The following is a 15311-nucleotide window of genomic DNA, read 5'->3' on the forward strand; positions in this document are numbered from 1 at the left end:
GAATGGGTGATTGGTTGTTTGGAGTTGTAGGACTGGAAAATAAGAACCGCTGCCCCTCTTGGGCAAAGCTCAGATTATTTGGAATGACGTTAAGGTTATTTTCTTGGTGGTTTGCCATTGTGGATCTCAGTGGGTTTTGAAAGTGAAAACTCCGGTGATGAAAAGATCTTCTTCGTTTCCCACAGACGGCGCCAATTGATAAATCTTTTCCTCCTCCTGGTCCATGATAGATATGGTTTTCTTCTGGGTCCCTTCTTGCTGGGCTCCCTGGTGGATCTCTCCATGTTCTTCCTGGTGAAGGGACCTGTAAAATAAGAAAGAATGGTCAGGGGCCTACCGGGTGTGCCCCGGCAGAGGCCCTCCGACGCTCAAGTCAGATTTTATGGCTCAGAGTAGTATATTTAGGCAAGGGTTACAGAAAGAATAAAAATGGTGTCCAGGAAGGAAAAGGAAGAAGAAGAGAGCCCCTTCTGCGTGGCCTCTACCGTGATATATATATCTGTCTCTCTGTCACAATGCTAGCTGTCTTTTGTCGCCTAGCTCCGTATGTACGGATGTGTCAGGCGCCTGCTCCATGCGTAACGGCCATTAATTCTCCTCTGATACGTATGATTCTCCTCTGATACGCATGCGGAAGAACCTACCAGCGGGGCATCTTGGTCATTTTCCCCTTTCCGGGCTGGGTTGAATGGTAGGGCTGAAGTTGAGCCTGGTGAGGGCCTGATTACTGGGCCGAGAGGTTTGGGCCGGTTTGATTGAGGAGTCTAGGCGGAGTCCGGCCCTGTGACTGAGCGGGCTGGACCTGGCTCTCGAGGGAAATATTGAAGCCTTCAGATCATGGACTGTTTTCATGGGCCTGGCCTTTATACCGGGGTGAAGAAATCCAGCAATCATCAGTCCGGATGTGTAAGGAACTCCCTCCACGTCAAGAGGCTAACATTCTGTTTTTTCAATATCAGATCTCGCTCTCAAAATATAAAAAATCCTGCAATCATCAAGTTTAATATCACATATAGACTAAATTAAAAGTTTTAAAAGCTTCCTTGTATATCTCCAGTGCCCAGAGCGGCGTTACTAAGAGATGAACCGGGTCTACCTTGTCGAATCAAGTTTCTACTTTCAGCTCTCTAGGATTCCTGCGCTTTATCGTACTGACTTCCCTCTTTTGGGCCTTAAAGGCTTAGTTTCATATTGTGATAGTTTCAGGTGAAGGATATTCATGGTATAATTCTTGAATCTACATAGACCATTGAAGCGATTGATTTCCTTTAAATTTGCAGGTACCCATTTATCTTGTTTGTACATGTAATGGGAATCCTGTTTTACAGGAAATTTTCCAATGATTCAAGACCAGTTGCTGCAAGCGAAGGGAGATTCAAATACTAATATAACAGTTTTCAGTTATTTACAAATTATATTGAAATGTATGTCTATTGTTTCAAGAGGAGGCAGATGAATCTGAATTAACAGAAACCTCTGTCATGCTTTGCTTATCAAACCGACAATTTCAGAATAATCATAGCAACAGAGAAAAGAATTACTTGGATGAATTTGTTTTACATGTTTCTTCAAAAAACACACAATTGCTTTGCACGCTTACATAATATGCATCCTGTCATATGAGAATGCAACCTGAAAAACTAGAAAAATGGGTAAAGCTCAAAACCAACACTTCCACAGGATATTATATTATATATATATATATATCACCCAATTCTAGCTAGGAAGCCATATGCATTTCCTTGTGGCTTGCTGCTTTATAGTTCTCCATCTTCGCTTACCTGCATCAAAATTTCATCAATGAAATTAATTCCAATAGGGGTTTGTGCTTAATAGTTTATGCATCAAACAAAGAGTAATAATACTTCCAGAAAAGCATAAAGTAGCTGGTAATGCAATAAAATAAAACTAAAGAGAATCTTGCCTGATAATGTTTAACATAATCCAAATCCAATATGTAATATTAATTTGATTCATTTTTTCCTACTGCTAGGTTCAAGAATGTGCAAAACAAAACCAGAAAATATATGTTTTCTGTTCACAGTAATAGGAGATTAAGCCTATGGAACTTGCACGTCCATTTCATACTATGCAACCTGCAAGTTTGGAATAGGTAGGTGTATGGGGATCTTACAAGGAAGCCTAAATGTTCAATATATCAGAAGCTGGGGTAATATTCTATTTAGCCATGCAGCAACTGAAAACAAGGTTCCTATATTAAGAGAGAAGCTACACTGTTGTATAAAATCTTGCAGGGAAAATCTTCTGCTATATTCAGCAGTACATCATCCTCTTCTTCATATGCAGCAAAATCTTCTGCTACAGATAATAGAAACTGGGACACTATTGACAAATAACTGGTTGAAGAACTCATACACTATCCCATACTAGCTCTTTCTAGATGAGAAGAGAAATTTACTGTTAGATTGAAAACTTGTCCTGTGAAGTTACAATATACCAAAGCTTAGCCAATATCTCTTCTTCTTTTATGGCAAAGGGTGAAAGTGTGTTTTCCAGTTCAGGCTTGGGACTGAAGCAGAAGCTACTCCAGATCATATTACCAAAGTATCAACCAAGCAAATATTCACTTGCCACATAAATAGATCCTGCTGAATCCACGTGAAAATTTCATTCTGTTATCGAGTGTTCTTTATATGACTGACTATTCTTAAGAATTTATTATTTTATTTAATTTTTAAAAAAGGTCTTGGTTTTATGTATTATTACCTTACTATTTTGTGTTTCTGCTTTTGGGGTACAAATATTTTATTGTGTCAACATCAAGTAGAGAAAAAAACAAAGAAAAGAGGGGCCTAACTGCTACAGAAAACTTGTACTAAAGCCATCAATGATCTAAAAGATTAGAGCTCAGGCAAACCCTTAATTCAACAAGCGACAAAAAATTTATTACATGAAAAGGGACAGGAAAAACTTAGCCCCTATGGAGAACCCAGCGCAGAACACCAAGAGAACAGTAAGAAGCAACAAGACACAACAAACTCAAAGCCAAAACAAAACCTAAGTGAACAAACTGGTGAATGCGTAACTCAAGCAACACAGATTAAATGCAAAATAACGAAGCAGCCGATGGGAGAGAGTCACTGCAGACAAAATTAGGTAAAATTAATATTGATCTAGTCTATTAATATGTGACAGGCTAAAACTAAACAAGAGTTCTTTTTTTTTTTTTCCTTCTGCGACAGGGGGAAGATTTTATTGATAGAGTTTATTCTATTTAATAAAATGACCATTCCTAATTTAAAATTTAAAAGACAAAAAGCCTAACTAAGTTTTAATAGCTATGGAAAAGAAACATAAAGTAAAATCTTAAACAAAGATTTCTTTATCAAAAGTTGTCAATATTCTGAAAAAAAAAAAATCAAAAGCAAAATATGCCAAAATAGGGGGGGGGGGGGAGGGGGGGGTGGGGCGGCGCCGCGCGAGACGAAGGATTGCATATTCTCTATAGCGTACTCAGCTTGCTTAATTTTCAATCTTTTTGAGAAAGTCTTCCATAATCATGTCAAATTGTGAAAAAGTTCAGTCCAAATTGACTCAAATAATTTTAGACTCACTTTCCATTTGGATTAAAATGATTAACCCAAATTATTTAATAATTTCGTGCTAACTATTATATACAATTAGAAATTACTGTATTTAGGCGGATGTTATACTCTCCCCCGCTAAATTTGCGACGTTCTCGTCGCAACTGAATTAGATATAATTACTAAACAAGAACCGAATCTAAGACTCAACTGAATAGAATACAATTGCTAAACCAGGACCGAACTCTTGGGTATTGTGGTTCGCTAGTATTTCGGACGGCTCCACCTCGTCTCACACGGGTAGTCCTTTCCTCGCATGTTCACCAACTCTGCACACTGATCCAATAACTTTTAGACCCACTTTCCACTTGGCCCAAAATGGTTAACTCAAATTATTTAATAGTTTCGTACTGGCTATTATATACAATTTCAATTGAAACAATCCGGTACAAACTGACCCAAATAACTTTTGAACCCACTTTTGACTTAGTCCAAAATGGTTAACCCAAGTTATTTAGTAGTTTCGTGATTGCTATTATGTACGATTTTAATTTGCTGTAATCCGTCGACGTGGGACGGAATCCACAAGCTAACAAATAACCGTTACATTTGGTCTCGCTAAATTTGCGGCGTTCTCGTCGCAACTAAATCGAATACAATTGCTAAATCAGGACCGGACCTTCTAGTATTGTGGTTTGCTAGTACTCTGGGCGGCTCCACCTCGTCTTACACAGGTAACCCTTTCCTTGCATGCCCACTAGCAATTTTTCTGACCCAGGATGGCTCTAATAACAATTGAAACAGTCCGACCCAAACTGGCCCAAATAACTTTTAGACCCATTTTCCACTTGGCCCAAATGGTTAACCCAAGTTATTTAGTAGTTTCATGCTAGTTATTATATACAATTTGGAATTGCTGTATTCAGGCAGGTGGATGTTACACTCTCTCCTGCTAAATTTGCGACGTCCTCGTCGCAACTGAATCAGATACAATTACTAAATCAGGACTGGACTTAGGATATCACAATTGAATCGGATACAATTGCTAAATCAAGATCGAACCCTTGGGTATTGTGGCTCGCTAGTATCTCGGGCAGCTCCACCTCGTCTCGCACGAGTAACCCTTTCCTCGCATGTCCACTAGTTCTGCACAATTTGTCTGATTCAAGATGACTCTGTTACCCATTGAAATAATCTTGTCCAAACTGGCTCAAATAACTTTCGGACCCACTTTCGACTTGACAAAAATGATTAATTCAAATTATTTAACAATTTCATGCTGACTATTATATACAATTTCAATTTACTGTAATCCGTTGATTTAGGATGGAATCCATAAACTAACAGCTGACCGTTACAAATTGTATATTTGAATACACTTTAACACAGTTTTAAAACAGAAGGAAGAGTTAATGTTTAATTATGGAATGATAAAGTAACAAAAAGAAGTGCTCTCTCTCCCTTATATTATATTTAGATGAGAGAGGGGAGGTTTTATGAAATAAAGATAATTGAAAGTAGGTATCAAAACTTTTCCAACATTATAATTTGATGGGTTGACAAAGTGAGGTCTTCGAAAGTTTTAAAACCTCCAAAAAAATCATAACTTACTTTACTTACAAATATGAACATTATATTAAAAACTTTTACTTTACTTTCTAAACTTCTTTATACATATATGAGTTTAGAAAGAATCTTGATCTCATTTTTGAAGGTGTTGAAAGTCTAAATTAAAACTTCATTCTTCTCATTTAGGACGAAATTTATCATTCGCGTTAGTTAATTCTTTTTCATCGATCATCATATTCTCGATTCTAATTTAACTTAAAGAAATAAAGATATATTAAAAAAAATTTTGGTTGCTCTATTAAAAACGATGCGGAGTGAAGTAAGGCTTTTTTTCAAAAAAAAAATTAAATTAGGCTTTTAAAGTAAAATTTTTTAAAATAAAATTTTTCATAGTTTGAAACTTTCATAAGTTTTTATTGTTTATAAGAGAAAAGTTATAAGATATTTGAAGATTTTACATGTAAAACCTTTCTAATCTAGCCATTTACACAATTTGGAAGGACTTAGAATTAAGTAAGTTTTTTTAAAAGTTAAGTCTTTAATATGGCAAGAATTTTTTATTAATTTTAAATTTTTATTTTTTCAAAAAAAAAAGATTTTATAACGTATCTGGATGTGTTAAAAATTATATTTCGTAATAGTACTGAGTGATAGTGTTTAGTGTTTAGGCTAAATCAAAATAGTATTTTTGTTATTCATATTTGGGGACTATTTATTTGTACGTTTAGAGATTGAACAAATGATTCTTAAAAAGCTACATCTCTTTTTTTTTTTTTTTTGAAATAGGGGTTGGGGAGTCGAACCTTAGACCTTTCAAGACTACAGGATACACTTTCCACTAGGCTAAGCCTTGGAGTGCAAAAGCTACATCTCCTAACGTTTAATAGTTGACAACAAATTAATTTCACGGTTTTTTATACTTATCCCCACTTTTTTTTGTAAATTCACAAGCTCAACCCTTTGCAAATTCACAAGCCCAACCCTTAATTTTTAAATCCTTGCTTATTGTTCGGCATTATCATTTTATATTTAACAATTAATTTAATTTTTTTTTTATCAAATATTTTATTTTAAACATTATATAAATAGCTAAGTGTTAATGTAACAGTTAACGGCTAATAACGGACTACTACTAAAATAACTAACTTATTAGAAAAAATGGTGTGTCAAATAGAGCGAAAGAGAAAACCTTAATAATCCACCAATCTAATGGATTGGAAATGACATTTTTGGGTTTTTTTAAAATCCTTACTTTAAGAAATCTCATATTCTAGAGACTACAAGTTTCATATTTTTAAATTTTAAAAAATTTTCTATTACTTTTGAAATACCTTCCATTACTTTTGAAAGGCCTCATTCTAAACAAAGGCATAGTAGTAGATTGGCTTCTTTATGCACCTTGTTATCAACATGAACGAAAAAACTTATGAAATGAAATCTCACTTGAATTCAGCTTTAGTAGGGCTAGGTCCCATCTTGCTAAAGGACAGATTATAATCAAAATTTGGAGAGTTTTGATAGAAGGATTTGTCGAATCACGTAACTTCGTTTCTATTGCTGTTCTGTTGCATGGCAAATGCTTCACTTAGAAGAACTCTTAGCCTCTGACCAAAGTTGGCAGCACCATGGTTACTTGTCATTGGCTATATCTCTTTCTTGATCTAATACTCTCCTTGCCGACCAAAGCAACCTCTGATCGCCATCCAATTTTGTTAACTATAGACTCTTTAGATTGAGGATTAAAATCATTAAGGTTTTTGGAGGATGCTTAGTGGATCTTCCAAGGTGTTGTTGCTACATTTAAAGCTTCTAGGAGGAAATCTATGATTCCATTTGTTCCTAAAACTAAAACCCTTAAGACACAAGCTCAAGGCATGGCATGCTAATGTTTTTGGACATGTGGACTCTAAGCTTAATGCTCCGAAGATCTCTCTTGAACCGTGGGAGAATGAAGCTGAACTTAAAACCTGCCACCATGGAATTAAATATTGTTCAACAACTGAACTATAAGAAAGAACTATAAGTTGCCTATAGTGAAAGCATTCGAAACTGGTGATGTCCTAAGAAAAATGTTCTTAAGGTAAGATGCGACACTAATACAATAGGTTATTCTATTACCTTAGGCGTTATCCTATTACCTTAGGCAAAAGGTGAGGCAATGACATTTTTAAAGTGAGACAACATAGTGTATGTCTGTTATATATATTCATACTCCTAACTAAAATAAAAACATACCGTCATAATGCGATTTAGAAAGAGAAGAAGAGAATAGAAGAAACCGAGAGAATAGAAAAAATTAAAACAAATGCAATTTATATAAATTGCACCAAGTCCAGTTGGGAGAAAGAGAGAAGAAAATAAGAGAGGAGGGGGAAGAAAAGAGAGACATACCTATCGCTACTATTAGGAGAGCAATAGAGAGGAAGAAAATGACAAGAATTATCCATTAGTAAAGTCTAATGACATGCAAGCACTATCTTGATGTCTTCTATTCTTATGTAAACTCTATCTCTTGTATCCTGTATATGTGTAACATTTCATACACATAATAATACTGTTCTGAGAATTCCAACACTCTATATGGTATCACAGCCAAAGGCTGCCATGTATATCTCTCAGGCCCTTGCCACAACACCCATCACCTCCAACACCACTATAACAACAGTTTCTTTGCCAATCTTTTCCTCCCTCATCCCTAATGCTACTCAATAACTTCCCATCAAATTAACCTCTACTAGTGTTTTTTTTTTTTGGAAAGCACAAATACTCCTAGCTTTGCATGGCTGCAACTTCTCGCACCGTGTGTCATCTTCGGCCAATGTTCTAGCAAAGTAGTTAGAAGATGGTTCACCAAACTCACAGTACACTGCTTGGTATCAACAGAATTAGCTTCTTTTTTTTTTTTGGATAGCTAGTTATTTTGCTCAATTCTTGAAGCATTGCTTCCTCAAAGTGCGGGATCAAACTCTACCTTGACTATATGGATTAAACTTGAATCAGTTTACTCTCAAGCCTCTTGCACTCAAATCATGCAACTTCTAAAGCCTCTTAAACATCTCAAGAAAGGTCAACAATCTATCGATGAATACATGAAGAAAGTAAAATCATTTTTTGATCAATTTGTCACACTAAACAATCCAATTTCGGATGAGTCTTTTATTAATGATATATTTGAAGGCCTCGATGGCTCCTTTCAGTCCTTCATTCGTGCAATTGAGGCAAGTAATGTGCCAATCTCCTATGATGAGCTTTATGCGCTATTGTTCAGTGAAGAAGCACATCTCAAGCTTGAGACCATGAACCTTGAATCCTCCATTCAGCCGTTAGCATATTATGGTAGACAACCACCATCTCACGGCAGCATTTACTCATGGCCGAAGGCACTCCAATATCTCTTTCTTGTGTCCTCTTCCATGATCCCTTACTATAATTGTAATGGTACTGGTCATGTTTTACCACAAACACCCAGTCCAAAGTACTCTCGCAATAGTCAATCAGCTTCAAATCCTGCTACACGGTCTCCTCACAGTGTGTAAACATGGACAATAGACTTCAGTGCAAATTATCATATTACTGCTGATGCTAGAATCTTGATCAGTCTATTCCTTATCATGAACCCTACTCCATCATTTTAGACAATGGTAAAACAATTCCTAGTGTCTGAAGAATTTAAAAACGCAAAAAACAAATAAAGGAAATGACTAATATCTCAATAAGGCAATGACTTTGCCACCTCTCACCTAGTGTCTCAGAGATCATGGGCAACTTGCTCTAAAATAGCACCTCACCTCAGCCAGACGAGGCAAGAGGGTAGCGCCTCACATAATTCCTTATACAAAACTGCCTAATAGAAGCCATAATATTGATAACTCTCTATCTAAATAAGAGTTATGATGTGGGGAGAATTTGGTTGATATTTATGAACTTGCAATACCTATTCCTGAAACTTTGTTCATTATTGAGGTAGTTGCTCTTTAGGTTGAGTATATTGGATTGTATTTGTTGGCATGCGTATGCCTTGGAGCTCATTCTTTTTTGTCTTACATCACGATTTTTTTTGTAATAAAGCTTTTTGTTTATTCAACAAAGTCAAATTACATATTTCCTCTCTTTTAATTTACTAAAAAAGTATTGTAATACCGTAAATTTTGAAAAACGTTAATGACACATTTAATTATTTAGAAGTGTAATCAAAATAACCTTGAAACCTTAGTTAGCAAGCAGTGTAAATTTTCTAAAGCATCCGCAGACTAGTTCGAATTATTATTATTTAGGTTTTTAGCAATTATGGTAAATTTGGGAAATAATTTAGAACTTGTGAATAATATATCAGTACATCTTAATTAAAGTTTTAAATGGTTGAAGTGTATTATGGGATGATTTCAAAATTTTAGAATATCACAAACTTTTTTGATAAAATTTAATAATACAAATATGTATTGACTTTAGAAAATTAAGTAAAAAGAATGAGCATGCTTCACGGTTTAGATGTTAGGGTTCAAATTGACAATTGAACCAAACCTTAAAAGGTTTTCTTAGTCCTTTGGCCTTTCCTTGTTTGGTTCACTATACACTAAAATCCGACTAAGGTTCAAACTTTAAAGATGTGGTCGAAAGTATTACCTCTAAAATTGGTTAAATATGGGTTAATCCTTAATTGCAGGTTTCAAATATAGAAAAATATCCACCTTGTAACGACCATGCATATCTCTACATTTTTTGTAACTCTTTATATATAAAATCATTAATAGGAATATATTTTTTGGAACGTCAACAACCATCAACATCTCTACATTTTGCAGTCATTGAAAAATTGAAACCTTGAGATTTAAGCCTTTCAGTAATAATTAAAGAAAGAAGATCATAGATGATGGTCTATAACTTGTTTATTGACCAATAATTCCCTATAGAGGCTAGGACAATTTATGTGCTTTAAAGCTTTCAGCTAATTTGTTATTTTAATCAATGTTTCTTGTCTTACAAAAAGAATACATTATAATTCCATCAAGGATTGGGTGCCAATCTTTGGAAGACGATAATATTGAGAGGAACAGCCACAGGCACCAAATGATTAGTTTTCTATGAATGTAAAACAAACAAACTTAACTAACCGGTATATATATATTTCATAAAAATTTAATTCAGTTAATTTCTTTAATGATTTCTTTATTTGAAATAAATAAATTTAATTATTTTTAATTTAAAAAATTTTCATTTAAAAAAATCAAAATCTTACATGATTTTATAATTAATTCATTTAAATTTTTTTCTTATAAATTGAATTATATGGGAATAGAGGTAAATATTTTTTCCTTTTCCCATATAAAGGAAGGAAGAAAATAGAAGAAATTCCTACTCTTTATGAGTTTCATATTCTACTAATTTAACAAAAACCTATAAGCCATTGCAGCATGGATAAAGGATGCTATTTTAGCAGTTAAAATACTAATTTTCTTTTCTTTTTTTTTTTTTCTTGGAGCAGAAGACTGAGGACTAAGCACTTGAATTTTCAAGTGACTAATATAAAGAGCCACCAAACCAGGCTAGGCTAGCTTTTTGAATGTTTGGTGTTACGTGCATGGAGCAGCAAAACAGCATTGCCTTCTGTTCATTCATATCTATCCAATTATACAACTAAAACCCTAAAGACTTTCAAGAACCGACATGACACCGATCTATTGTCATGTGGCCCAATTCTACAGGCAAAAAAGAATTGGGATTCTAAAGCAGTAAAGCTGATTAAGGTTTCACCTAGTAAAGGTTAGCCTTTACCCCAGTCAGTGCCACAACACATGGCTAACCCACAGAGAAACTAACACCTGGCCACGATTGCAGATGTTAGGGAGAAGGAAACCAGAAAGAGAACAAACAGGGAGACAATCCGTCGATTCCAAATCACTGTAATACAGACAGGAATCATAAAAAGACAATATAATACATAACACCCATGAAAATACACCCAATGGCTTCCTTACTTTATGATTACCAAGAAAGAAATGTTTTTAAAGAATTCATGGTTAGTATTACGATGCATTTCACGTATCAAAGATGGGGAAAACGAATATCTACACCAGAGGACAAGGTAAAGAAACAAAAAAACCACGAGATTGAGGATCAATGTAAATAACAAAGAAGAATAAAATAAACTGCAGATTGGGAATTTTCAGGCTTACCAGGATGAAGATGGAATGCTTCCAAGCAGTGATCAGTTCTTCCCTTTGCCTTTCTGTTCAGAATGTCTGCTTCCATCTCCGTAGCAGAGCTGCAACCCAGGTGGTGGGAACTGATGATGGTGGTGATGATTCTCCATTGGTGGTGGCGGTGGTCCAGCAGCACCAATGAAGAAAGGTACATTTGTTGAGCCGTCTATGGGAGAAGACGAAAACCTCTGGAGGTGAGAAAAAAGAGAAGGTGATGAAGAATTGGACTGAAGGGTCCCCCTATTGAAACCAGCAAGGCCTGAAGAAATGGTGAAGCTGAGATTATAGTCCGCACCGGGACCCGGCTGTGTCGAGGCCACTGGGATCAAATGATCGGAAACGAAAGGAAAATGCTGCAACTGCTCCTGGTGATTCTCCCCCGAGAAATTGAATGGAGGGATCGACATTGTCATTGTTGGAGGAATTGAATTCCCCAACTGGAATTGCCCTGAAAACCCCGATGGATGGTGGGTTGTCCTCGACGATGAAGTCCCTAAAAGCCCTGTGCCAAAGTAATCCATTGGGGTCAAAGGCCACTGCCTGGACGGTGCAGTCTTGTTGTGAAACAAGTTAGCCTCAGAACAAGGACTAGCAGTAGCACCATTATTGTTGCTATTGTTGTTGTTATCATTATTGCTTACACTACTAATTCCAGCAGTTAAAAGCTCCGTAAATGTAGAGTTTTGAGAAATGGGATTCATATTCTGGTGATGCGCAATGCGTGAATCATTCTCTTTCTCCTTCTCCTTGGCTGCTCTCTCCCTTGCTCTCTCTCGAGCCTTGTCACGGTTTCGTCGAATGTCAGGCCTCGACAGGGATAGCCCTGACCCTTTGCTTGTGTCTGAAGTGCTACTGCAAGCAGATTTTGACAATGAAAGATGCTGGTTCTGGTTCTGGTTAAAATTGGGGTCGTCCAGCTCCACATCAGCTGAATCAAGTCCTTGTTCAGTAGCATCACTTGTTCTTTTCTCATCGTTTAATTGCTTTGGTGTGTCAGGGAAAGAACCATTTAGCGAAGGAAGCTTGTTTATTGCATTTGCAGCTGCATTAATCAGCCATTCCACTGCTTTGCTCGGCTGGTCATAGCCTAACCGATCTTGGAGATCGTAGAATTGTATTGCGGTGTTCACCGATAACCGGACCCTCCGGTCCCTTAGCCCCTTTGAGGTCCATACCTTGCTGTGTCGATCTTTCCCCCCGGAAGCTCTAGAAACCCTAATTATGCGTGACGAATGGTGCCACCCGCGAAGCCTATTGGCGCTTCCGGCATCGTCTCCGGCACCACCAATACTTCCACAGCCAAGATTAGGCCTTTTGAGCTCCTCTTCTTCTTCGTCATCTGGGTATTGATGGTCACCACTTCCCTTTTGGCCTATTTTGCTAGTTTCACTTCTTCCATTACCGACTCTAGAGAACTTACTTGGTTGTGTCTGAATCTCTTCCACCTCCATAGCACTTTCATTCCTTTGTCAACACAAGAACACAAGAACCAACACCCCAAAATACTTATTCCCTCTCCAGTTCCTTCTTGCTAGCCAGCTCTCCTCATCTCGTGTACTTGTTATGCAGAGCAGGAGAGCTGAAAAAGGGTGTGGGTTTCTAGAGAGAAAAATAAAGAGGCTATAAGAAGTGCAGCAGGTGGGGATGCAGTGTCCTATGCATTGATGACGATAATTCACAAGAGTACTTTGGCTGTGCAGTGATAAAAAGGCCTTTACTTGCGATTCGATATATCACAGTCCGAGTCAGGACAGAGAAAACCCCTTCTCAGTTTCTCACTCGTTTAAGCTTTTTGCAGTTTGCAGAAGGCTCTCTCTCCAAAAGCAAAGCCTGCAATGGCAGCCTCAGCCCTGCAACCAAGAACCCACCATCTTAAAATTTAAATCCTAAAAGAAAAAGAAATGAAACGCATCATATGGCTTAAATAGGTTACACAACCCACTCGCAGCTCCTTCATCTCGTAACCACACCCACATATATATAGATGTATAGATACATAGCTAGGCTCACTCATTTCATATCCTGAGATCTGACTTGCTTGTACAAATATCTACTGATTCCTCTTTAACAGCTTAAACCTAAAGATGATTAGCTTTAATAAAAGTCGTAACAACAAAAAAACAAGAGCCTTAGGCCTTAGTGAAGTGGAGTTATATATTACACATACATGATACATCAACAGAGACCCACTTGATCTGTGCTTGTCTGCTTCGAAATTAAGCTAAAGAAGAAGCAATAATTACGTACGGCTTCCCGATCCGAGCAACGCCCTTTTTTTCTTTTTATCTCTCTTTTTTATGTTTGGTTTGCATTTAAAGCTCCAATTACTCTAAAAATGGCTGACACTAACTTCACCACCACAACCACCACCACCACTATACACAAGAACAATAAATGACAAAAAATCATTATTTAAACCATTGTTTCAAATTTACCAACAGCAAGAAAGGAATATATACAGTTCAAGAGAACTAAAAAAGTAAAAAAATTAAAAATAAAAATTAACTTACACTGAAACAATGTTTGGTATAGTTACAGGTGTCAGCTCTTAAAAGATTTTATTTATCTCCTTTTTTTGTCTCTCTTCTTCCCTTTTCTTGCTTTTCTGTTGCATTTTACTTTTCACCACTTGGTTGCTCACAGATCTTTGCCAACAAGAATCCCAAAGTAATAGATCTGTAAATCTCCTTGAAGAAGATTAATTAGCTTCACAGATCAGTAGTTGTACTGCAAAACCACAAATGGAACAGGAAAAGGAAATTTTAGATGCATAATTTTCATAATGTGATACTAATTATAGACTCATTTTACATGTAGTTATAAGAAGAACATAAACAACTTGAATGTATGCTGGAGATTAATATTATTATTATTTATTATCATTTTAAAATACTGCAATTACTAGCTCATTCAAGAAAGAAAGGGAAAAAAGAATCTCATATAAAAAGATATTATAAGAAAAGTAACAAAGAAAATAATCAAGGATTTACACTTACAAATCTTCAATGTAAATTCAGTTTTGCTTTATAATAACTCAAGGAAAAATAAAAGCTTCAGATGCTCCAATATCAAACACTATTAGAAACAAGTTCAGTGAAATGTTTTGAAGAAAAAGAAGCTTAAGTGTGGTTTTGCCAGAATTTGCAGCTTGAAGAATCTCAAATTCTTAGCTCAAAGTTGCAAAACATAAGAGATAACTAGCTTTTTTCCTTCTTTCCATTTTTTTTTTCAGCTTAATACTCACCCTTTGCCACAAAAAATATAAAACACCCACCATTAACAGAGCTTGCCGAATTCAATAAAAAAACAAGATGAGCAAAAAAAAAAAGAGACAAATTTAGGGTTGAAAATGGGAAGGAAAATTCTGAAAAGAGAAAAATTAATTGAGAGAATATTGAAAAGAAAAAGCGTTGAGGTTGAAACTCAGAAGTGAGAACTGAGAAGTGAAGCAGCAAAGAGAAAAGGGAAGAGTTTAGAGGATGAAGGTGTTGTTCCTACCCATTCGAGCAAAACCACCGGGCTTATCGGGAAGAGGCAGACACTGCGCCGTTCCCCATCTTTTAATATCTCTCTCTTTTTTTTTTTTTTTTTCGCCTTTCTTTTGCCCTTCCTTCCTTTACTTATTTACCCTCTCTGCCAATTCCTCCTCATTTCCATAGGATATTTGAAAGGATTAAATTAAAAAACAAAAAGTTTAAAAATAAAATTCTTAAACAATTCTACAATTTTATTTGAGAAAATTACCATCATACTCTTGAATATTTAAAAAACAGTCATCCAGCTTATAATACTAGCACAACATCAATAGGCTTCTTTTGTTTTTATTCAATTATTTGAAAATAAATATTCATTATTTTATTCTTACTTTTTATGGAATTTCTTTCTTTTTTTTTAAAAAAAAAAGATTTATTATGTAGAGTAGTACACAATTACAACCAATCATTCTTGTACTTCATCAATGAGTTGCTTCGACTTTGAATAATTAATTTTAATCAAA

General features: G+C 35.8%; 1 protein-coding gene across 4 annotated transcripts; it reads right to left on the reverse strand.

Moving 5' to 3' along the window:
• Positions 1-1513: 1513 nt before the first annotated feature.
• LOC110605169 (transcription factor TCP2) lies at positions 1514-14948 on the reverse strand. 4 transcript variants are annotated; one of them, XM_043952563.1, is made up of 5 exons: positions 14559-14845; positions 13825-14041; positions 13482-13689; positions 11288-13164; positions 1514-1781 (listed from the first exon to the last, which is right to left on the reverse strand). In XM_043952563.1, the coding sequence occupies exon 4, from the start codon at positions 12763-12765 to the stop codon at positions 11320-11322; it is 1446 nt and encodes a 481-aa protein (XP_043808498.1). In that variant the 5' UTR covers positions 12766-13164; positions 13482-13689; positions 13825-14041; positions 14559-14845; the 3' UTR covers positions 1514-1781; positions 11288-11319. The 4 variants fall into 4 exon arrangements, with proteins under 4 accessions (XP_043808498.1, XP_021599221.1, XP_021599222.1 ...); XM_021743529.2 differs by lacking the exon at positions 13482-13689 and having other exon boundaries at positions 14813-14948; XM_021743530.2 differs by lacking the exon at positions 13482-13689 and having other exon boundaries at positions 14559-14844.
• Between the last annotated feature and the right edge of the window lie 363 nt (positions 14949-15311).

The sequence above is a fragment of the Manihot esculenta genome, chromosome 17 (assembly GCF_001659605.2).
Source record: "Manihot esculenta cultivar AM560-2 chromosome 17, M.esculenta_v8, whole genome shotgun sequence".
NCBI classification, from domain to species: Eukaryota; Viridiplantae; Streptophyta; class Magnoliopsida; order Malpighiales; family Euphorbiaceae; genus Manihot; species Manihot esculenta.